The sequence below is a fragment of the Pongo pygmaeus genome, chromosome 3, assembly GCF_028885625.2.
Source record: "Pongo pygmaeus isolate AG05252 chromosome 3, NHGRI_mPonPyg2-v2.0_pri, whole genome shotgun sequence".
In the NCBI taxonomy this organism is placed as follows: Eukaryota; Metazoa; Chordata; class Mammalia; order Primates; family Hominidae; genus Pongo; species Pongo pygmaeus.
In genome coordinates, this window is record NC_072376.2 from 101,431,349 (window position 1) to 101,457,328 (window position 25,980).

Consider the following 25,980-nt stretch of genomic DNA (forward strand, 5'->3'; position numbering starts at 1 on the left):
AAGCAGCATTTGGTTTTCTGTTTCGATGTTAGTTTGCTAAGGCTCATAGCCCCTAGCTCCATCCATGTTCCCATGAAAGACATGATCTTATTCTTTTTTATGGCTGCATAATATCCCATAGTGTATATGTATCATATTTTCTTTATCCAATCTATCATTGATGGCATTTAGGTTGATTCCATGTCTTTGCTATTGTGAATAGTGCTGCAAATGAAAATTCACATGCATGTGTCTTTACGGTAAAATGATTTCTATTGTTCTGGGTATATACCTAGTAATGAGATTTGCTGGGTTGAATGGTAGTTCTGTCTTTAGGTCTTTGAGGAATTGCCACACTACTTTCCACAACGGTTGAACAAATTTACACTCCCATCAACAGTGTATAAGGATTCCCTTTTCTCTACAACCTCATCAGCATCTGTTAATTTTTGACTTCTTAGTAATAGCCACTCTGACTGGTGTGAGATGATATCTCATTGTGGTTCTGATTTGTATTTCTCTAATGATCAGTGATGTTGAGCTTTTTTCATATGCTTATTGGCTGCATGACGTCTTCTTTTGAGAAGTGTCTGTTCATGTCCTTTGCCCACTTTTTAATGGGGTTGTTTTTCTTTTGTAAATTTGTTTAGCTTCCTTATAGAGGCTGGATATTAAACCTCTGTCAGATGCATAGTTTGCAAAAATTTTCTCCTATTCTATAGGTTGTCTGTTTACTCTGTTGATAGTTTCTTTTGCTGTGCAGAAGCTCTTAAGTTTAATTAGATCCCAGTTATCAATTTTTGCTTTTGTTGTGATTGTTTTTGGTCTTTGTCATGAAACCTTTGCCCTTTCCTATATCCAGATGGTATTGCCTAGGTTGTCTTCCAGGGTTTTTATAGTTTTGGGTTTTACATTTAAGTCTATAATCCATCTTGAGCTGAATTTTGTATACGGTGTAAAGAACGGGTCCAGCTTCAGTCTTCTGAATATGGCTAGCCAGCTATCCCAGCATCATTTATTGAATAGGGAGTCTCTTCCCCATTGCTTGTTTTTGTCAGCTTTGTTGAAGACCATATGGTCATAGGTGTGCAGCCTTATTTCTGGGCTCTCTATTCTGTTCCATTGGTCTATGTGCCTTCCAAGGCAATTCTTATAGGCTGCAACTGTTGAGAAGCACTGACCTAGCACTTATTAAATATTTAGTATGTGACTGGCATTATTCCAAGTTCTTTAGTATCTTTCAATATCCACAATAACCTCAGGAAGTAGACACTACTGCTATTGAGAGGGAAGAATTCCCTGCGCCCCTCTGTGGGACTTGCAACAGGGGTGTGGCTTGCTTACTCAAACCCCTTGTGGGAGGAGGAGCATGCAGGCAAGCAGGTGCTGGGGCCAGAGCGAGCACTTTTGGGCTCCACCCCCAAGGTAGCGTCTAGGGGTATGTTACAATTAACGGTCTTTTAGCAGTTGCCATCCATGGACGGCTAAGTGTTAACCAGCTCAGTGGAGAGTCAGTGTGACAGCCTTTTACACCCTGCCCTCTTGGTACCCCGGTCCTTGTCTGGCAACCAGGAAGAGACAGATCACATGAATTTGAAGGATGGTGAATGCGGATTTTTTATTAAGCAGTGGAAGGTGGCTCTCAGCGGAAGGAGAGCTAGACAGGGGATGGTGCAGGAGGAAGGTAATCTTTCCCTGAAGCTCTGCTGTCTCCAGCTGGGCTCCTCTCCAAAGTTAAGCCGCGTCTATCCATAGTCTCAGACACTCAGTCACTTCTTCTCCTCTCGACATTCAGCCACTTGTCCTTCTGCCAGCCGAGGTCTGGGGTTCATATGGGCACAGGATAGGGGGGCAGGACAGACCAGAAAGCAACATTCAGGCACAAAAACAGGAATGCCTGCTCTAATTTAGGGCCACAGGTCCAGGCTTGAGGGTGCAGCCCTCACTAGGGACTCCGCTCTCCTGCCTCCTGTCCATATCATTATCTCCATTTAACAGGGAAACTAAGTGTGGTGATTTAAAAATGCCTACAAAGTTTGACACATTTCCCTTAAAAAGATGGAGCCTAATTTCCCTCCCCTTGAATACAGACCAAATTAATGACTTGCCCCTAACAAACAGGGCAGAGTGATTCTATCTGACTTCTAGAGCTAAAAGGACAGCTTCCATCTCTGTTGAACTGCACGCTCCAGGAGAAGCCAACTACCATGTTAAGATAACATTCAAGAAGCCATCTGAAGAAGCCCACAGAAAAAGGAATTAAGGCCTCTCACCAAGACCCAGTGTTAAATTGTCATCCATGTGAGTAAGCCACCTTGGAAAAAGATCCTTGAGCCCCAGTCAAGCTTTCACATACCTGTAGCCCCTGCCAACCTCTTGACCACAACTTTCAGAGACCTTGAACCAGAACTGCCCAGGTAAACCACACTTGAATTCTTGACCCACAGAAACTGTGAGAGAAGATACATGTTTACTGATTTAAGCCACTAAATTTTGGAGTCATTGTTATACAGAAATACATTAACAGATACACTAGGGCACAAAAAGGGTAAGTAACTTGGCCATACTAATGCAGAGAGCAAATGGCAAACCGAGATTTGAAATCTATCGGAATGGAGCCAGAGCCTATGCTCTAAGGCACATGCTATAAGCACTTTCTTCAAAATGGAGATTATACTGCCAGTATCACATTAGAGCTGGTGCTAAGATTAAAAGAGATGATATAAGCAAAATATCTACTAGGTATTAAACTAAGCAATAAGTAGTCACCTAATGGCACCCATTACTGTCATCATCACTCGAACAAGTATATTCTCAAAAAGGATCAATATTAAACACAAAAAACACCTCAGTATCATTTTTTCCACAGCATGTCATTTGTTTTAAACTTTTTCCTTACTTCTAAATTCACTAGACATTAAGGATTTCCGAGACAGAAACAAATCAATGCTGTAATAATTTATATCCCAGAGACTATCTAATTAACATCCCACTGCAGGCTTTTTTACTGTTTTTCACTCAAACATTTATCAAATTTGATAAATTTTAAAAAGCACAGTGTTATGGACTAAATTTTGTCCAAAATTCACAGATTGATGCCCTAATCCCCAATGTGCCCATAGTGGAAGACAGCACCTTTAAGGAGGCAAGGAAGGTTAAATGAGGCCACAAGGGTTGGCTCCTGATCAAATAGGGCTGGTGTCCCTGTAAGAAGAGAAAGAGATATCAGGAGTACTCCAGCACAGACAAAAGGCTATGTGAGGACACAGCAAGAAAGTGACGACATCTGCAAGGAAAGAAAAGAGCCCTCACCAGAAACTACTGCCAGCACCTTGATCTTGGACTTCCAGCCACCAGAACTGCGAGAAAATAAGTTTCTGTTGTTTTAGCCACCCAGTCTGTATCATTCTGTTCTGGTGGCCCTAGCTGATTAATATAAGCAGTAGAAAATAAAAAGGCTGGGCTTTGGAGCCAGGGAGATCCCAACTCTGCACAATCTACCTGCTTGTTCTTTGGCAAGTAACTTGCCCTCACTGAGCTGAGCTTCACTTTCTTTTTTTTTTTTTTCTTTTTTATTATTATTATTATTATACTTTAGGCTCTATGGTACATGTGCGCAACGTGCAGGTAAATTACATATGTATACATGTGCCATGCTGGTGCGCTGCACCCACCAACTCGTCATCTAGCATTAGGTATATCTCCCAATGCTATCCCTCCCCCCTCCCCCCACCCCACAACAGTCCCCGAAGTGTGATGTTCCCCTTCCTGTGTCCATGTGTTTTCATTGTTCAATTCCCACCTATGAGTGAGAATATGCGGTGTTTGGTTTTTTGTTCTTGCGACAGTTTACTGAGAATGGTGATTTCCAATTTCATCCATGTCCCTACAAAGGACATGAACTCATCATTTTTTATGGCTGCACAGTATTCCACGGTGTATATGTGCCACATTTTCTTAATCCAGTCTATCATTGTTGGACATTTGGGTTGGTTCCAAGTCTTTGCTATTGTGAATAATGCTGCAATAAACATACGTGTGCATGTGTCTTTATAGCAGCATGATTTATAGTCACTTTCTTTATCTATGAAATATTTGTAGGAATAGCTGTAATAGAGATAAAAACACAAACACAAGTAAAGCACCTAGGCAAAATCTTGACCCAAAACAGGCACTTAAATTGTGATTAAAGAAATAAATAAATTAGTTTATTGTCATCTATTTATATCTACAATATTGTCCAAACATAATTGATGCTCAGAATTATAAACACTGACGAGTCTACAAAGATGACTATGAAATGCACATCTTTAGTCCTAATCCCTCTCATAAGCACTGACCTTCATTTTACTCATCCATTTAAAATGAACTCCTCGTCATGGCCCCCAAATAATCTTCCTTTGTTAACTTCCACTATGTTTATTACAGGATCAATTGTCCAGATGTCACATCAGGATCTTTCCCTTTCTTCAAAATAAAAAATAAAAAAAAAAGCACGATCTCTGAGACAGATATTTAATAAAGTCTCCACCACGAAATCATCAGATCCTATTGTGAAATTAAATTAAATAATTCAAACTAAAAGCTGTTGGAACTTTAAATTATTTGAGCCTTAAGAGAAATGAGAATATGTGGCCTGAGTCACGTAGCATGCAGTTGTAACTTCTGCTTCTCTGATTATAGATTAACTTTCCTCTGTATTCCTGTACTGCAGATGATTAGGAAAGACCCAAATGTACCAGAGATAAGACTCCCTTCAACACCATTACCTCTCCTTACAGAATGTTAAAGCAGTCTTCCCTGGGCTGTAACAAGCTATAATCAATCAAATTTCTATAATGCATGTGCTATGAGCTATGCAAGGTTAGAGATAACCAGGTCCACACATTTCTGTGTCTTTCCACAGTGTCAGGCTTTTATTAATGTTATTCCAATCACAAAAGCCATGAGCTACATGGAATTCCCAAGAAGGCAATTTTCCTTAGTACTTCCTGTTAATTTGGTAGTCAGAGTTGTGGGGACACAGGCTCAAACCACTCCACAACTCAGTCAATATTGCAAACCATATATAATAGTAAACTTCAGCAATGTATAAATAACGTTAAACATTCCACAACAAAGTAACATTTAATATCAAGAGGAAGAAGAGACAGGAGAAAAGGGCTGACAAACCAGTCCAGGGAGAGTGAAGAAGACCAAAGGAGTCCTAGTCTGGGTTGAGCCGTCTGTTGGTCTTGCAAGGAAGAGTATTTTAGGTGGCAGAACCTTCGGCAACAGATGCCAAGCTCTTAATCATGAGTAACTACAAGACAGTGTCAGTTAAGACGGCCCTTTTGAGCTACTGAAGACCTAATCTTTTATAGTCACAGAGTCCTTTGGTGAGAACTGGTAGGAACTGGTGCCTGTTTGTGTCCATATCAGGTTGGACACAATCTTTATTTTTTATTTGTTTATTAAGCAAAAGATCTTATCCTTGTCGGCAATGTGTCCTGTGAAATATAAAATAGAGTCGTTTTCTAAGATGGAGATAGTTATGTCAGGGGTTCTCTATACAGTATGTACTGACCTTGTATGGAAAAATTTGAAACCCTGCTAAACTACTCTGCCTCTGTCTATATAAGTAAAACTTTAACCTCTCTACTTTGAACCTCTGTCCCCATTCCTTTGGAGTCTGTGTTTCCCGAGTGGTTATCCCCAGGCTTTGTACCGAATAAACTCTAAACTTAATCATATTTTCTGAATTTCATCATTTAAGGTTGACACTACCAAGTGTAACAGACAGCACCTGAGCCTTTGGGCTAAGTCCCAAATTTGCCTGGAGGTAGGCAAAGAGCATTAGGCAGCCACAGAAAGTTCCTAGAAAGTTGAAGACTGTCTCTTCCTTTCAGGACAAAAGATCAGGTCTGAGGAGCTGAAGCACTTTAAAATGTAAAAGTGCTACCCTGTGTACAGATAGAAAAGAAAAGATTTGAATAACTGAAGACAAAGGAACAGTAGTTGCCTCTGGCCTTATCTAAACATTAAGTTTGCAGGGATCTTTCCCTGGTGCTACTATAACCTCACCTCACAAATTTCTTCCTGATTATTAGTATGTATTCACAACCATCTGATAAACTGGCCCTCTGCCATCATGTGGTTCTGTGGACCCCATCAAAGGTACAGACACCAGGGTCAGGCCACCAGACTACGCCTTCCTAACACACTTTCTCAGGTCATCTCAAAACCTCTGACTTTTCTTACCCTCATTATCTTTTTTTTTTTTTCTGAGATGGAGTCTCGCTCTGTTGCCCAGGCTGAAGTGCAGTGGTGCGATCTCGGTTCACTGCAACCTCCATCTCCTGGCTCAAGTGATTCTCCTGCCTCAGCCTTCTGAGTAGCTGGGATTACAGGCACCTGCCACCACGCCCGGCTAATTTTTGTATTTTTAGTAGAAACAGGGTTTCCCCATGTTGGCCAGGCTGCCCTCAAACTCCTGACCTCAGGTGATCCTCCCATCTTGGCCTTCCAAAATGCTGGGATTACAGATGTGAGCCACGATGCCTGGCCATCCTCATTATCTTAATAATTACCAGCTACGATGTTCTGTTCATGTTTTCTGTCTGTCTCTGGTAACCTTCCTTTAAAATCCCATGATGAGTTTCTTTTTGGAATGATGACAAAGAAAGTATTGGCACTGGATAGTGGTGATGGTTGCACAACACTGAGATTATACTTGATGTCACTGAATTGTACTTAAAAATGGTTAAAATGGTAAATGCTATGTTACATATATATTTACAACAATTTAAAAAATTTCCATTGCCAACTATTTATCTGATACAGATGGTTGTAGGACTATGACCTAGATTTCTATTAGCCTTCTAGATGTTCTCTCTGCATGTAGCATCTTCCCATCTAACCATCTTACACAGCACTGCCTAACATACTGCTTCTATTATATGAGATCTTTCTTAAACATTTTATTATTTATATATAAATATTAATTTCTTGACACTAATATTCAAGACCCTATACCACCTAACCTCAACCTACTTTTTCAATAGTATCTTTTGCTAATCTCTTCTAGCTACAGATAGCTCTGTCAGATAATTCTGTCTTACAGTGTTTTTGCTCATGCCCTTAACTCACTTAAAAGATTTTCCTCTCCATACAAGTTAATGTTGTCTCCAATCTTATTTTTCCCACAAAGTGTTTTCTGACCACCATAATCCAGGCTGGTTTTCTTCCCTCCTTGTTAGTTACCACTGACTGGATGTTTTTATTGTTCATTTAAAGCACTATTGTAGAATATATACAACATATCTTCTACTTCCTCAATTAAATCACACACTCCTTAAAATTAAGATGTTTAATTTTTCATTTCTTTGTATTACTCAGTATCTATTTAGAAGTTACTAAAAAAAATACTGATGGAGGATCTAATTCCAAGTCATCAAATAACAATAAAAATACTCAACTATGATCTAGAACTACTTACATTTATATTAGAGAAGAATTTTCCACAGGGAACAGTCAATTAAAAATATTTCTAGTTAATCCTAAATTAAATGAATCCTCTTCTGCAATCTTTTTATGGCTTACAATTCACACCTATTTCCAAAACATACATATGATTACAAAAATAAAAAGTACATATACTACTGCCCTACCAACATAAGGATAAAAGATCAAAAGGCATGGAATACACCACACTGAGATAATCATACTATAAACCTTGATTGAGGAAGATGAGTTGCTGTAGTCAGAGAGAAGCCTAACATGGCAATAGGAAAGGATGATCACTGAAGGTCCCTTCGAGTGTGTCTCTTAAATATGAATTGTCTAAACCTCTGAGAGGGGTTGTGAGGCCTCTGAAAGAAGTGAAAGGTTCTGGAAGAAATCAAATAGAGAAAGAAGTCTTTGATAAAAATCTGTCATGCAGGTATACTGATTTGTTAACTAAAACCCATACGATCTCAGAGCTTCAGACATCAGACACATCCAAAGTGGATAATTTGTTATAGAAATGAATGAATTTAAACAGTTTTCTCCCATGGAGGGCCACTGTTCATCTACAAGATGTTAGGGGTCAGGGAAGCTTACAGACATCCAGACTGTTCTCGCTGGCAGTTTGGTTTAGCCTAAATGTCTGAAAAAATACTTAGGGCTCCAGAACTCCATCCTATAAAGCATGGAAGACAGGACTTTGATCTGAAAAATTTTAAGCATATTCAACTATGAAATCACTTGCTCTTTACACAGGATATAATTCAAAGACCTACAACAACATTAAAAAAAAAGAAATGTAGCATTGAGTTGTGACAGAATACTAAGAAAACAATTTAATCTGTTATTATGAGGATGGATTTATGAAAGCAGGGTAGTCACCCCTGAGGAAATTACATCAAAACAACTTTATCATATATTAATGTATAGTAGAAAGGGTGGGAGATGAGAATACTGTTTACTGGCAAGCGCAGCATCTGCTCTTAATGGGCATTAAAAGCAAAACCCATTCAACTATGTGTAAAGAGCTTTACCATCCCTGGCTTCAGGGTGCTCAGTTGCAACGTCCACCCTGTACTATAAGGGTACCTCAGACAGGATAAACAAGAAACACAGTAATCCTTTCTATCTTTCATCTGAAATATGAAAGAAGGAAGTTTATTTTATAGAGACAATAAAATATATACATATATAACACAGTATATATATATATATCACAGTGTATATATATATAACATAGTATATACATATATATATAAGTGTGTGTGTATATATATATATATATATAAAAACACAGTAACCCTTTTTACCTATCTTCTATCTGAATTATGAAAGAATAAGTTTATTTTATAGAGGCTATATTGTCTGATGCCTAATGCATACATTATTCCCTCTATTTGGCAGCTTACATAACTAGTAGTTGCTCAATTATAGTCACGCACTGCATAATGATGTTTTGGTCACTGAGGGACTCCATATATGACTATGGTCCTATAAGATTATAATGGAGCTGAAAAATTCCTATTGCCCAGTGATGTCATAGCCATCATAACGTCCTACTGCAACATATTACTTCTGTGTTTGTGGTGATGCTGGTGTAAACAAACCTACTGGCTTCCAGTCCTATAAAGGTATAGCATACACAATTACACTCGGTACATAATACTTGATAACAATAATAAATGACTATGTTACTGGTTTATGTAGTTACTATACAGCAAGTATAATGACATTTCGTTCAAAGTCATTTTGTTCTAATGCTGATGAGAAAAAAATAATCAATTCCCAGCCAAAGCCACTGTCTATGCAGAGTTTGTGCCTTCTCCCCAGGTCTGCATGAGTTTTCTCTGGGTACAAAGATGGGCATGACCAGTTAATCAGCATGTCTAAATGTTCCCAGTCTGAGTGAGTGTTGGCATGGGGGTGAGTACACCCTGTTGTGCAATAATGTCCTATTCAGGGTCGACTCCCGCCTTGCGCCTGAGCTGCTGGGGTAGGTTCCACCCACTCACGACCCTGAATTGGAAAAGGCAGGTTAGAAAATGAATGAATGAATAAATGAATGAATACAAATGATTGTAAAATAAAAATCTGTAGACAATAATCCTACAAATGCATGACAATAAATGATGCAGTAGGAATGCACTCAGTGAGCCTGCCATATCTGTCATTGATTTTGAACTATGTGGTGGGAAGAGGTGCTGCTGACAACTTTTACTTCACAAATACCTATTCCTTGATTTAACCCATCACCACTATGACAGCCATCACTCACTATTTACCAAAAACTGGGGAAATAATTCTTATTTTTTAAAAAGTATTTCTTAAATGTAGGTGTACCTCACATTTATTTCAATGTTTAATAACAGAAGTGTTCTGGGTCTTCAATTAGAAGTTTGGTGATGTTTTTGTAACCAGAATCATGCCATCAGAACTTAACTATTGTGGGAAGTCAGGGACCCCGAAGGAGGGATCGGCTGAAGCCATGGCAGAAGAACATAAATTGTGAAGATTTCATGGACATTTATTAGTTCCCCAAATTAATACTTTCATAATTTCTTACACCTGCCTTTACTGCAATCTCTGAACATAAATTGTGAAGATTTCATGTACATTTATCACTTCCCCAATCAATATTCTTGTGATTTCCTATGCCTGTCTTTACTCTAATCTCTTAATCCTGTCATCTTCATAAACTGAGGATGTATGTCGCCTCAGGACCCTGCGATGACTGCATTAACTGCACAAATTGTTTAAACAATATGAAATCTGGGCACCTTGAAAAAAGAACAGGATAACAGCAATGCTCAGGGAACCAAGGGAGATAACCATTAGGTCTGGCTGCCTGAGAGCTGGGTGGAACAGAGCCATATTTCTCTTCTTTCAAAAGCAATAGGAGAAATATCGCTGAATTCTTTTTCTCTGCAAGGAACAGCCCTGAGAAAGGGAATGCATTCCTAGGGGGTGGTCTCTAAAATGGCCGCTCTGGGAATATCTGTCTTTTATGGTTGCAGATAAGGGATGAAATAAGCCCCAGTCTCCGGTAGCGCTCCCAGGCCTATTAGGACGAGGAAATTCCTGCCTAATAAATTTTGGTCAGACCGGTTGTCTGCTCTCAAACCCTGTCTCCTGATAAGACGTTATCAATGACAATGTGTGCCTGAAACTTCATTAACAATTTTAATTTCGCCCCAGTCCTGTGATCTCGCCCTGCCTCCATTTGCCTTGTGATATTTTATTACCTGGTGAAGCACGTGATCTCTGTGACCCACACCCTATTTGTACACTCCCTCCCCCTTTTGAAAATCACTAATAAAAACTTGCTGGTTTTGTGCCTTGCGGGGGCATCACGGAACCTGCTGACAGGTGATGTCTCCCCCGGACACCCAGCTTTAAAATTTCTCTCTTTTGTATTCTTTTTTCCTTTATTTCTCAGACCGGCTGACACTTAGGAAAAATACAAAAGGACTCACATTGAATTATCGGGGGCGGGTTACCCTGATACTTAACTTTTGTTTGTATCAATCTGCCTGTGATACAATTTATTTCTCAATATATCATTTTGCTTAAAGTTGCAGTTTCCAAGAAACTGTCAACAACATTAAGTGAAAACTTACTATACTATACATTTTATTATTTTAGAGTGTACCCATTCTATTTATATATATATGTATAAAGTGCATTTTAGAGTGTACTCATCCTATTTATATGTATGAAGTTTATATATATATAAAATTAACTGTAACACAGACTCAGATACACATATACATATATACGTGTATGTTAACTGCAACACAGACTCAGATAAACATATACATATATACATGTGTATGTTAACTATAACACAGACTTAGATACACATATACATATACATACATATATACATGTGTATGTTAACTATAACGCAGACTCAGATACACATAAACATACATATATACACATGTGTATATTAACTGTAACACAGACTCAGATACACATATATATATACATACATACATATATATATACACACATGTGTATGTTAACTGTAACACACTCAGGCAGGTACTATGGGAGGTATTCCATAAGAAGGCATTGCTATTGTAGGAGATGGCAGTTCCACGAGTGTTACTGTTCCTGAAGACTTTCCATTGGAACAAGATATGGAGGTGGAAGGTAGTAATATTGATGATTCTGACTCTGTAGGCCTAGACTCACATCTGTGCTTATGTCTTAGTTTAAAAAAAAAAAACAATTTTACAAAGTAAAAAAAGAAAAAAGAAAATTTTAAAAATAGAAAAATATTAAAATTATATGAAGAAAACAATTTGTAGAGCTATGCAAGGTATTTGTATTTTAAGCTAAGTGTTATTTTAAAAGAATCAAAAGGTTTTTAAAAGTTAAAAAGTTATAAAGTAAAAAAGTTACAGTACGCTAAGGTCTATTACTGAAGACAAAACAAATTTTTAAGTAAATTTAGTTTAGCTTACGTGTACAAGATTTATAAAGCCTACAGTGGTGCAGTAATCTCCTAGGCCTTCACATTCACTCACCACTCACTCACTAACTCACCCAGAGCAACTTCTAGTCCTGCAAGCTCCATTCATGGTAAATGCCCTAGACAGGTGTACCATTTAAAAAAATCTTTTATACTATATTTTTACTGTACCTTTTCTGTTTTCTTTTTTATTTTTATTTCTTTTGAGACAGGGTTTCACTCTGTCACTCAGGCTGGAGTGCAGTGGTATGATTATGGCTCACTGCAGCCTCGACTTTCTAGGCTCAAGTGATCCTCCCACCTCAGCCTCCTGAGTAGCTGGGACTACAGGTGCATGCCTCCATGCCCTGCTAATTTTTTAATTTTCTGTAGAGATGCGGTTTTGCCATGTCGCTCAGGCTGATCTTAAACTCCTGGGCTCCAGCAATCTGCCCACCTCAGCTCCCAAAAGTGCTGGGTTACAGACATAAGCCACAGGCCAGGCCTACTGTACCTTTTCCATTCTTAGATATGTTGAGATACACAAGTGTTTTCTACTGCATTACAACTGCCTACAGTATTCAGTACAGTAACATGCTGTATAGGTTTGTTGCCTAGAAGCAATAGACTATGCCATATAGCCTAGGTGTGTAGTAGGCTATACAATCTAGGCTTGTGTAAGTATACTCTATGATGTTCACACAACAATGAAATCACCTAATAATGTATTTTTCAGAACGTATTTATGTCATTGATGCTTAACTGTAATTTTTTTTTAATGAATGACTCAAATCTAACCAGAGACTTCAAGGGAATGGAAGAATAATGCTAACACAGCAAAAATTTAACCTCTCTTCCCATTCAAAATTTGTTACCTGTGCATAACCTCACATAACCTAAAGGCTGACTATACAATGAGTTTTGCTTTCAGAATGATACTGCTTGCTTTTATGATGCCTATCAACTTTTTGATGACTGAGGAACCATGTCATAAAGAATATGGCAACTCACAAAGACCTAAACGATAACAAAATATTTCTATAAATAGTAATAAAAATAATAAAACAGTACATTCTTATATCAAATGAAAACTATTCTGGAAATGTGATAAAAGCCTTTGGAATTTACAGGATTTTTGAGTACTAAGAATACTTAATAATACAGAATACTACAGAATAATATTAAGAATACTAAAGATATCTGACTACCAAATATTTTGCATTAAGCACAAAATATTTGTCAACTCCTGTAGACATTATTTTACAATAATTTTCCAAACTTTATCTCAAAACTTCCCATCCCTATGGATAAAATATTCCTTGTAAAAAGGATTTAATGTTTCCAAATAGGAGGAATGGTCACCTTTATGAAGGAATGGTTATCTTCATACATATCGTGAAAAAGTTCATACAGTTTCCAATTAACAAGCCTCAAACATGTCACTCACTGACATATAAAGCTTAAAAGCACTGTTGACGACCAGAACAAACTGTTCTGCAAATTTGCTTTCATATTTTATCATTGTTTTCAATAAAATACAATGTTTAATAATTCAATGATTTTATGCCTTTTCAAAAAATAAAATCATTTTTTTCAAAAATGAAGTAGCTAAGATTACAAAAAATAATAGGTTTGAAAATAGGTAAAACTTCTGGGATTTTTCCTGTTGCATCATTGTTAAGGACTGAATTGTGTTCCCTCCAAAATGTATATGTTGAAGCTCTAACCTCCATACCTCAGAGTGTGATTGTATTTGGGGCCTTTAAAGAGGTAATTAAGGTTAAATTAGATTATAATAGGGGTCCCTAATCCAACAGGACTAGTGTCCTTATAAGAAGAGGAAGAGACATCAGGAGAGTGCACACAGAGGAAAGGCCACGTGCGGACACAGTGAGAAGGCAGCCATCTGCACACCCAAGAGAGAGGCCTCAGGAGAAACCAGCGCTGCTGCTGGCACCTTGATCTTGGACTTACAGGCTCCAGGACTGTGAGAAATAAATTTCTCTCGTTTAGGCTTGTAACATCCAGTCTGCGGTATTTTGTTAGGGCAGATGTAGCAAATTAATACAATTTGGGGTTGAGGCCTCAAGGATAAAAATAAAGGTTGTGATGGGCCCACTCATTCTAAGCAAAAATGCTAGATGAGCTATATAGAACTTGTTAAGGTGAGACCAAACCCAGGTCTGGAGGCCTTGGGCCATCAACAGGCCATAAAGATATTTAAGCAGGAAATTCAATGTTAAAATTTGAAGTTAAAAATTAGAGAGTAAGGATTTCTTTAAAGGGAGAGACTTGCTAGAGAAATATAATGCTTCCTCTAACTTTCCCAAGCCAAGTGAGGGGCATCAGATCATCACTTGGGTAGTCTGAAGAGTCTAAAACCCGTCAAAGAGTCTAATGCAGATAGTCTGGCTATGGGTGCCCTGGGCGGCAGCACAAGAAGGCAGGGCTCTGCCTTGTGACTGACCTCCATTTCAAGAATGTGGCAAAGATGTGTTTCCTGAGGACTGCCCAGGTACTCTGAAGAAAGAAATAAGACATGAGTAATATTCCAAAAGGATTGCCTGGAGGTCACCACGGGAGGCCAGGGGCTGCAGAGAAGTGAGAAGAGGCCAGGGCAGGAGGCATTGCTGATATGAGGGCCTGGGGGAGCTACAGACAGGTCTCCCTCCCTAGGGGATGGCAAGTGGAGGTAGTTAGCGTCCTCTTCTGATACAACCATACTACTTTTAGCTAATATTTCAAAATGGTCTTTCATGGGGTAAAATATTTCTGGTACTTTCTTACTTGTCCTATCTGGCCTTCTCACTTATCCTGTTCTTTAGCATACTACATGCGAATAGGCACATCACTGCTGTAAAGGAATGTGGCTTTAGGTAACATCCTTAATCTGGCAACTAATACTTTTGGAAATATATTTTCTCCTTTCTTCTCTAATTTGGGAAAAATAATAAAATAAATGGTTTTAAGGGTAAACCATTTTTCTTACAGCACTTAGGAGGGAGAACTCAATAATGATTATGCCTATAATTACTACACTTAAAAAGCGAGTTCCTGGCCAGGTGCAGTGGTTCATGCCTGTAATCCCAGCTCTTGGGGAAGCCGAGATGGGTGGATCACCTGAGGTCAGGAGTTTGAGACCAGCCTGGCCAACAGGGTGAAACCCCAACTCTACTAAAAATACAAAAGTTAGCCGGGCATGGTGGTGGGTGCCTGTAATCTCAGCTACTCGGGAGGCTGAGGTAGGAGAATTGCTTGAACCCAGGAGGCAGAAGTTGCAGTGAGCCAAGATCGTGCCACTGCACTGGGTGACAAGAGTGAAACTACATCTCAAAAAAAAAAAAAAACAAAAAAGCAAGTTCTTTCATATGAAATCACTTAATACTACAGTCAAAAATCAATTTTTACCTCACAAAATGAACAAAATTATTTTAGGACTCAATCTTGCTTAGGAAAAAAAGCAAGTACACCAGTGAGCTTTCAGTCTCAAAGGTCACTAAGCAACCACAATTTAATGAATATTTCCTTTATTGTTCTCTAATGTTTTCTAAATTATTCTTGATCTCACTCCTTTTATGACAGTCATTAGTCAGAAAAACATGTCTTTGGACCAAAAGCATCAGGGCTTTTCAATATTATGTTACTGAAGTAGTCACATGTTAATGGTATCAGAAATTTCATTTAATAACGGTATTTCATAATCGGTCTAGTATGATTTTACATAGGAGATGAGGGCCTGGAGTAAAATAACAAGGTGGTAGTTATGGAAAGACCACAAATACTTAAACGTTTTTTAAATTTTAAATATTTAGTATGTTTACTAAAAATAAAACTGGGTTTTTTTTCTGACTTTTTTTTTTTTTTTTTTTGTAGAGATGGGGGTCTTGCTTGGTTGCCCACGGTGGTCTTCAACTCCTGGCTTCAAGCAATCTTTCTACCTCAGCCTCCCAAAGTGTTGGGAGTATAGGTGTGGGCCACCGTGCCTGGCCTAATAAAGTTGTTTTAACTCCTAAAGGATTTATTGTACTAACCCTGAAAGAGTTGAATGAACCGAGGCTGCAACGCCGAGGTGATTAGACTGTCGGGCAGCTCCCTCAGAAACAGCTTCAACAGACTGGCTGCTGAGCAGACATCACCGTCCTTCCCGAGCTCCACGGGCACTCCACTCTCGAACTTCAGTCGAAGTTGTTCCACCACCTTCACATTACCATTCACCCTAAAAAGACCTTCTTGGGTAAGTCCTGGAAGAGCAAAGTAGACACAGAAAATAAATAGGTTTCTCACAGACATGAAATGTAAAGAATGATAGCAACACAAAGAAAGAAATCTCAGCATATGATTCTCTCAACACTGTAATTATCAATCATTGTGTAATTTTCACATTTTGTAAAACTTTCCTTAGAATAATAAATGTTCATATCCACTGCATGTCAACTGAAAAGATCATATATGATTGGTATAAAACCCGGCCTCTAAAAATAAGGCTATGGCATATATAAACATAGAGCAAAATAGAGTACACAAAGAAATTTCATTGATATAATCTTCTAGAGCACATAACAAAAACTTACTCAGGGCTCTAACAGCAGCTTAACACTTCATGAACAACTACTTTTTAAATTACATGTATTTAAGAAACTTTTAAACTCTATGTGATTACCTGTGTAATAGTTTAAGAAATAAGGGGTAGTTTTTCAGTTATCACTAAATTCAAAATGTAAGACTCTAGGAAACTATAAAGTGGTATAAGACAAGATCCTTGCCTTCAGTCAGTTGATGGGGGATATCAGTGTCAGCTGAGGTTATCAGAGAAGGCCTCCTGGAGGAGGTAAACTTAACCTTTGGCTAAAGCAACACAGAGGGGCTGGAGCTGTTGTGCTGTGAAACCAATGAAGCTTGAGCTTCAGGGCCCCGCATTTTCTTGGGCCCTTTACAAGCTCTGTCCCTAATCCTGTATTCTTAGTATCATATTCTTTTTCTTAAAGAAGTCTCAGAAGATTAGGCATCTGGACTCACAAAACCTTGATCTACCCCTGACAAAGATAAATAAAAATATGAATTGAGAAGTAGACACAGGATAACATAAAGAAAGGTAGGCAGAGGACAATGTGGGGTGCCTAGGTCAAAGAATGATGGGATAATAAAATGGAGAAACAGGAAAGGGTCTGTGACAAGTTAAAGAGTGAAGGCTTTATCACTGGAGCATTAAGTGAGGAAAAAGACAAAATATAATCAGGGTTTTAGGAAGATTTAGCTAGCTAAGAAGTAGAGTATGGAGAGGGCTTGCTTATGGAAACTATTTTCTATTTTAAGGTAGTAAACTGAGATTATGGTGGAAAAGAAGTGAAAAACAAAGAATAAAGATGATTTGGTAACTTGGTTCAAAAGGGAGAGGGAAAGGGTTGAAAGGTAACCTTAAGGTTTTGAAAAGTAGGAATACAGGAAAAAAAAAAACACTGTAAAAAATTAGGTTAGTGGGTAGGGATAGGAGAGTAGCTGGTTTAGGGCAGAAGATAATGATTTCCAGCTTAGTGTGCTATACACCATATAAGCGAGTGTGTCAGGCAGTAGAGGACTTTGAAAGTGTAAGAAACAATCTTTCTAAGAAAGAGCAGGCCAAGATTTAACGTGACATTCTTGAGAGTCTAATGGTGAATGTTAGCAATGACGTAATGACATTGAAGCCTATCAGGATTTTTTAGAGGGGAGGTGATAATTTATATCACCCTTTGCTTCTTTCCCTTAACTGCCAATTGTATTGCTCTTTTTAAAGCAAAAGAGGAAGCTAATTTCATTTTATTTTATAATCTGATAAAATACTTTATAAGCTCTTTAATTCAACAAACATACAAGTGCCTGACATTATGTTAGGTAATAAAAAAAAAAATCAATCGTGAGAAAAAAAATTCAACACTATCATTACCCTCATGGACTTTGAAGTCTGGTGAGATGTTTGTGTTCTTCCACGTATACATATTATTTGGCTGTGAAGAAAATCAATATCAAAAGTTGATATGAATTTTAGCTCCAATTCTGAAAAAAATTGTGACACTAGGGATGATATTAAAAGTATTTAACAATGACTATGACCAGGGCACCACCTAAATGGAAGAGATACCAGTTGGTCTGTGTGGCAGACAGCTTCTAAAATAGTTCCCATGATCCCCACTTCTCGTACCACACCCATTATAATCCCCTCTACTTGAGGGTGGGCCGGACCTAGTGACTTGCTTCTAACAACAGAATACAGCAAATGTGATGCCATGTCATATTTTGAGATTAAGTTATAAAAGACTGACAATCCATCATGCTTCTCTCTCTTTCTCTCTCTCTCCCCCTCTCTCTGTGTGTCTAATGTACTTTATTAGCTACTGGCCATGGCCAAAGAACTAAAGGTGGTCTCTGGCCAACGACCAGTGAATAACTGAAAACCCTCAGGTCAACAGCTCACAAGTAACAGAATCCTGCCAACAACCACATGAATGAGCTTGGGAGGGAATTTTTCCCCTGTTGAGTCCTGATATGACTGAAGCCTTGGCTGACACCATGATCACGGCCTTGTAACTCTAAGACAGAGAACACAACTAAGATGTGTCTGGATTCCTGACTGACAGAAACTGTGAGATAATGATAAATACTATTGTTTTAATCTACTATGTTTTGGGGTAATTTGTTATGCAGCAAATGGATAACGAATACGATACGCATTTCCCTTAAGTTCCGTGGAATATCAGGTTCTATTGGGAGATGCCAGCTTAATCGTTTAAAGCTTTCAAGGTCTGTCTCCTCTACTCTACAAAAATTTATCTTTAGCTTCAGAAACTTATCCAACAATCAAGCAGCTAGCATCCAACACAAAGGCATTCCATCCTTGGTCAAAGCTGAAATCCTGAAAATTTAGAGTTTTGTTTCCTGTTCCTATATTTACCCAGCTGCTTAACCTAACCTTGCCTTCTGTTTTTGGCCTAGCAAATGCCCTTTAGATCTGATTTCACATGATGTTGTTGTTTTTTTTTGTTTGTTTGTTTGTTTTTTTTTAGCTTTGACCTTAGTCTTTCTTTTCCAACAAGGTTTTTTTGAACCTTCCCCCAAATAAATATACTTCCAGCAATTTCAGAAAACACTACCCAGCTCCAAGAACTGTCTGTGGTCCTCAAGCCTCCTGATCCCACTGGACCAAACTAGCAGTCATATAAGGTACAAATAGAAGTGACTGAATTTAATACGCCTCAATAATATTTTCCTGTCTCTGTCCCATTTATCTGAACAACTCTTTTCCCTCAGGAATATCTCCCACCCACAACTCTTATGATAATTAGTGATGTTCAACTAGGGAAAGTTTATATCCTGGGCATGAATATATCACATTCTGAGAAGAAGAATCCATACAGTTTTTTAAAGCCTCTTATGGGGCTAGAATATATCCAATACCCACATGAGGCTTACCAGACCATATAACCTTTAAATTTTCCTACTCTAAAATTGAAGAAAGTTATGACTGTAACAAAAATATTCAGAAAAAGGGGTATTTGGATGACTTCATGAAGCATAGTTACTCTCATACATTTCAGAGCTCCTATTATATTTGATTTTAGGCTATGTGCTAATTATCACAAAACAGCAACTTAATAGTGGTTTAGAAATGAAGAAAAATTATATAAGCTAATGTCTACATCACTGAAAGATACTTTTCTGTACAACTGAAATATTTCTTTCAAAATAGTATGAATATTAAAAACAGAATATGCCATTAGAAACAGAATATGCCAGAAGTCACAATTTGCCTAACAGCACACTTTGGCCAGGAAGTAGTATGACAATAAGTAAGCACATTCTGACACCTGGTGGTGACTTGAGACTCTACACTGTGGGTTACAACGGCATAACCTATAGCATCTTCATACTAAACTAAGAGAAAGAAGCCGTTAACACTGTCAGCGAGAAAAAGAGTTTAAAGACTATATGCTTTATAAGTTATAATGTATATACTTTTAAAAGAAAATATCCAAAATCTGCTTAAAGGGCTTGATATAGGCCTTTCTGTCTTAAAATTCCTTTACAATAATAGTTTACCTTCATGCCAAATTGTTAAATTGCATTTATGTGAAACAATAATAAAGCATAACCAAAATACCAACCTATGATTGAATTACATGAACGGTCACCCCTATAGTCCCATTCCCATGCCTGACACAGTGTTTACTGTGTATCACAGGTGTACAGTAAATGTTTGTTGACGTGAAAAAACTGCAAAGTAATTAAATAAAACAAATTGAAGTATTATGCCCTCAAGCTTTATACTACCCTTCAAACTTACGCAATTTCTTTGGTTTATTAACATGATAGTTTCAAATACAAGAAGGGGCTTGTGTTTGTCTACATAGTAATTAACTACATAGCCTTTCAAAATACAGGTGCCAGGCCTACCTGAGCTTGCCCAGTCAAGATTCTGATTCAGTAGACATGAGGTGTGGGCAATGCACGTGTATTATGAAGATTCCACTAGTGATTCTATTTCACATCCCTCATTAAGAGCGACTGATTTAACTTAATAAAATGTTTAGTTTGCATTACCCGAATACACCCTGTTAAAGTATAATTAACAGTATGCTAAGGAGGGGCAGAAGAAAATAAATCCCTAATTTAAATTTTGCCAAAATGTTCATATGTTGATGGTGTGAGTGTAAATTGTTTCAGCTCTGATAGAGTTCATTACACATGCACATATCCTCTGACCATCCAGGAGTTCACTTCCAGGAAGGTAGTCTATGCACACGCTCGTATGTGCTTGAAATGCCATATGCTAAAGGTTAACCATGGAATCATTGTTTGTAAACAACAGCAGACTGGAAACAATCCATTTGCCCATCAGTATGGGACTGCTTAAAGACATGATATATACATATGGTAGAACAGTGTGCAGAGGAAAAGAAAATAATTAAAAATGAGTAAAGCTCTTTATGCAATATGGAACAATCTCCAAAATACACTGATATTTAAAAGATTCAGAACAGTATGCAATATTTGTGATAAAAGGGAAAAAAGAACACACAGACGTATACTTATATATACACGAAACATCTTAAGAAGATACCAGAAATGGGTATAGCAATACTGTTTTAGAGAGAGAAAACAAAGGTCAGGAGACACTTTGTAGGGATAGACTTTTCACCATATACTCTCCTATATTTTTAACCACGTAAGTTTATTAACTATTCAAAAAATATTAAAATTTTTAAAAATTAAAAATGTAAAATTTTTTACACAATCAAAGTATGATCAAGAGACTATTATCCAATTAACGTTGAGAGAAAGAACACTGATTATGCCAAAACCAAAATACTATTTTAGGTACCCATAGTTGGACATCTAAATGAACCATACAACCCTACTTAACAGATGAAATGAATGATCTAAAAATCCATTTGTATCTAACTCAGTGGGATACACAGCCTTACTCAAAACCAAGTATGTAAATAAATCCTGTTAAAGCTGGTTGTAGGTTGGTCAGGCTGGTCTCGATCTCCTGACCTTGTGATCCGCCTGCCTCGGCCTCCCAAAGTGCTGGAATTACAGGCGTGAGCCACTGCGCCCGGCCACTTCTTCTTTTCTTCTCTCTTTTCTTCCCCATGTTGCCCTTCCTTTAAAATAGTTACTTTTTCTCCCTCTCCTCCCTCTCCCTCTCCCTCTCCCCCTCCCCCTCCCCTTTCTTCGGTCTCCCTCTCCTTCTTTTTTCCTCTCCCCCCTCTCCCCTTTCTTCGGTCTCCCTCTCCTTTTTTCCCCTCCCCTTTCTTTGGTCTCCCTCTCCTTTTTTCGGTCTCCCTCTGTTGCTGAAGCTGGACTGTACTGCCATGATCTCGGCTGGCTGCAACCTCCCTGCCTCGGGCTCCTGCGATTCTCCTGCCCCGGCCTGCTGAGTGCCTGGGATTGCAGGCGTGCCTGACTGCCACGCCTGACTGGTTTTTGTATTTTTGGTGGAGATGGGGTTTCGCGTGTTGACCGGGCTGGTCTCCAGCTCCTGGCCTCCAGTGATCTGCCCGCCTCGGCCTCCCGAGGTGCTGGGATTGCAGACAGAGTCTCGCTCACTCAATGCTCAATGTTGCTCAGGCTGGAGTGCAGTGGTGTGATCTCCGCTCGCTACAACCTCCACCTCCCAACCGCCTGCCTTGGCCTCCTAAAGTGCTAAGATTACAGCCTCTGCCCCACCGCCACCCAGTCTAGGAAGTGAGGAGCGCCTCTGCCCGGCCGCCCCGTCTAGGAAGTGAGGAGCGTCTCTGCCTGGCCGCCCATCATCTAGGATGTGAGGAGCGCCTCTGCCCGGCCGCCATCCCGTATAGGAAGTGAGGAGCGTCTCTGCCCGGCCGCCCATCGTCTGGGATGTGAGGAGCGCCTCTGCCCGGCTGCCCCGTCTGGGAAGTGAGGAGCACCTCTGCCTGGCCACCCCGTCTGGGAAGTGAGGAGCACCTCTGCCCGGCCGCCCTGTCTGGGAAGTGAGGAGCGCCTCTGCCCGGCCGCCCCGTCTGGGAAGTGAGGAGCGCCTCTGCCCGGCCACCCCGTCTGGGAAGTGAGGAGCACCTCTGCCAGGCCGCCCTGTCTGGGAAGTAAAGAGCGCCTCTGCCCGGCCGCCCCGTCTGGGATGTGAGGAGTGCCTCTGCCCGGCCACCCCGTCTGGGATGTGAGGAGCGCCTCTGCCCGACTGCCCCGTCTGGGAATTGAGGAGCGCCTCTGCCCGGCCGCCACCCCGTCTGGGAGGAAATGAGGAGCGCCTCTGCCCGGCCGCCCCGTCTGAGAAGTGAGGAGCGCCTCTGCCCGGCCGCCCCGTCTGGGAAGTGAGGAGCGCCTCTGCCCGGCCGCCCATCGTCTAGGATGTGAGGAGCGCCTCTGCCCAGCCGCCATCCCGTATAGGAAGTGAGGAGCGTCTCTGCCCGGCCGCCATCATCTGGGATGTGAGGAGCGCCTCTGCCCGGCCGCCCCGTCTGGGAGGTGAGGAGCGCCTCTGCCCGGCCGCCCCGTCTGGGAAGTGAGGAGGACCTCTGCCCGGCCACCCCATCTGGGATGTGAGGAGCGCCTCTGCCCGGCCACCCCGTCTGGGAAGTGAGGAGCGCCTCTGCCCGGCCGCCCCATCTGGGAGGTGAGGAGCACCTCTGCCTGGCTGCCACCCCGTCTGGGAGGAAGTGAGGAGCGCCTCTGCCCAGCCGCCCCGTCTGGGAGGTGAGGAGCACCTCTGCCTGGCTGCCACCCCGTCTGGGAGGAAATGAGGAACGCCTCTGCCCGGCCGCCCCATCTGGGAGGTGAGGAGCGCCTCTGCCAGGCCGCCCTGTCTGGGAGGTGAGGAGCGCCTCTGCCTGGCTGCCACCCCGTTTGGGAGGAAGAAAGGAGCGCCTCTGCCCGGCCGCCCCGTCTGGGATGTGAGGAGCGCCTCTGCCTGGCTGCCCCATCTGGGAAGTGAGGAGCGCCTCTGCCCGGCCGCCCCGTCTGGGAGGTGAGGAGCGCCTCTGCCCGGCCGCCCTGTCTGGGAGGTGAGGAGCGCCTCTGCCCGGCCGCCCTGTCTGGGAGGTGTACCCAACAGCTCCGAACAGACAGCGACCATGGGGAGCGGGCCATGAGGACGATGACGGTTTTGTTGAAAAGAAGGGGGGGAAGTGTGGGGAAAGGAAGGAGAGATCAGATTGTTGCTGTGTCTGTGTAGAAAGAGGTGGGCATAGGAGACTCCATTTTGTTCTGACTAGGAGAAATTCTTCTGCCTTGGGATGCTGTTGATCTATGGCCTTTCCCCCAGCCCCCTGCTCTCTGAAACGTGCTGTGTCAACTCAGGGTTAAATGGATTAAGGGCGGTGCAAGATGTGCTTTGTTAAACAGATGCTTGAAGGCAGGATGCTCTTTAAGAGTCATCACCACTCCCTAATCTCAAGTACCCAGGGACACAAACACTGCAGAAGGCCGCAGAGTCCTCTGCCTAGGAAAACCAGAGACCTTTGTTCATGTGTTTATCTCCTGACCTTCTCTCCACTATTATCCTATGACCCTGCCATATCCCCCTCTCCGAGAAACACCCAAGAATGATCAATAAATACTTAATTAAAAAAAAAAAAGAAGAAAAAAGAAAAAAAAAAGCTGGTTGTAACTCCTGGCTTCAAGATTTTGTAGGCCAGACTTCCATCTTCCTGTCATGCTATGTGTAACAGTTTGTGTTTAACTGTTTGAAGCATTTGAATAAATCCAGAGCTGTTTTCTGAGAATCTGGCCTTTTTGCAATTTATCTTCCTTTAATAAGGAGAAAAATTCTACAGAGTAAGAACAGAAACCTGGCTCTTAAGTTTTCAGAAAAAAAATGTAATTTTGTCATAAAGAACTGCCTGAGAGTGGGTAATTTATAAAAGAAAGAGGTTTAACTGACTCACAGTTCAGCATGGCTGGGGAGGCCTCAGGAAACTTACAATCATGGCAGAAGGCAAAGGGAAAGCGAGGCACCTTCTTCACAAGGCAGCAGGAAGGAGAAGAAGTGCTGAGTGAAGGGGGAAGAGCCCTTTGTGAAACCATCAGATCTCTTGAGAACTCATTCACTATCAGAGAACAGCCTGGGGAAACCACCCCCATGATTCAATTACTTCCACTTGGTGTCTCCCTTGACACGTGGGGATTAGGGGATTATAATTCAAGATAAGATTTGGGTGGGGACACAAAGCCTAACCATATCAGTCATCTACATGCCTAGTAACCAAAGCAGATAGATGTTTTTTCAATTAACATCTAACCATCAGCAGAATGAATAATCTGCCATAGAGTCCCTGTCAAAAGTTTATACATGTTCCTATAGAGGAACATGTGATGAGTGCTTCTCACTCATTTCCAATAAATGATTCTTATCAGAAAGGGAGAAGAGACTTGTAATCCTGGAAAGATATGGCCTGAAACAAATTACTCAAATTACAGTAGACCCACTGTAATTTGAGTAATTACGGCAGGGGATATGTTCCAAGACTGCCAGTGGATGCCTGAAACCTTGGATAGTACCAAACCCTATATATACTGTTTTTTTTTCCTATACATACATATCTATGATAAAGTTTAATTTAAAAAGTAGGCATAGTAAGAGATTAACAACAACAACTAATAATAAAACAGAATAGAGCCAGGTGCAATGGCTCACATCTATAATCGAAGCTACTTAAGAGGCTGAAGTGGAAGGACTGTTTGAAGCCAGGAGTTCAAACCAGCCTGGACAACATGGTGAGACCTGCCTCTAAAAAAATTTTTTTTAATTAGCAGGTTACAGTGGCACATGCCTGTATAATGCTAGCTATTCAGAAGGCTGTGGTGGGAAGATTATTTGAACCGTGGAATATGAGGCTGCAATGAGTTATGATCACATCATGGCATTCCACCCTGGACAACAGAGAAAGACTCTGTCCCTTTAAAAAAAAAAAAAAAAAAAAGCAACACAATAGAAAAAATGGGAGAGATTTGTTCTTACCATAGATCTTAGCAACCTCAGCATACAATTTTTTTTCTTCCTTTATTAAGTCGAGAACTCACCTTTTCAATTAAAAGAAGCACTTCATGGCTTCTCTTTGGCATATCCGAATTGCCAGCATTATTATTCTTGCACTTTGGGGCCATTATTAAGTAGAATAAGAGTCACCTGAACACAAGCACTGTGATACCACAATGATCGATCTGCAAATTGAGGCCACTACTAAGTGACTAATAGGCAGGTGGCATATACACATGGATACACTGGACAAGGGGAGGATTCAGGTCCCAAGCGGCAGGATGGCTGGAGATCTCATCATGCTACTGAGAAGGCTACACCATTTAAAACTGATGAATTGGTGGCCGGGTGCAGTGGCTCAGGCCTGGAATCCCAGCACTTTGGGAGGCCAAGGCAGGCAGATCACCTGAGGTCAGGAGTTCAAGACCAGCCTGGCCAACATGGTGAAATCCCATCTCTACGAATAATACAAAAAAAAAAAAATAGCTGGGTGTGCACCTGTAATCCCAGCTACTTGGGAGGCTGAGGCAGGAGAATTGCTTGAATCCGGGAGGTAGAGGTTGCAGTG

General features: G+C 40.5%; 1 protein-coding gene across 19 annotated transcripts in view; it reads right to left on the bottom strand.

Annotated features, from left to right (window-relative positions):
• Positions 1–25,980, bottom strand: part of FAM13A (family with sequence similarity 13 member A) — a 389,756-nt gene that overhangs the window by 270,806 nt on the left and 92,970 nt on the right. For 17 of the 19 annotated variants that reach the window (XM_063663893.1, XM_063663888.1, XM_054485353.2 and 14 more), the window contains one exon: positions 15,952–16,161. In XM_063663893.1, coding sequence (XP_063519963.1) covers positions 15,952–16,161 — 210 coding nt within the window. Of the gene's footprint in view, positions 1–4,319; positions 4,447–15,951; positions 16,162–17,843; positions 17,905–25,980 lie in introns of those variants that run through there. The other 2 variants (XM_054485354.2, XM_063663900.1) reach the window with 2 other exon arrangements.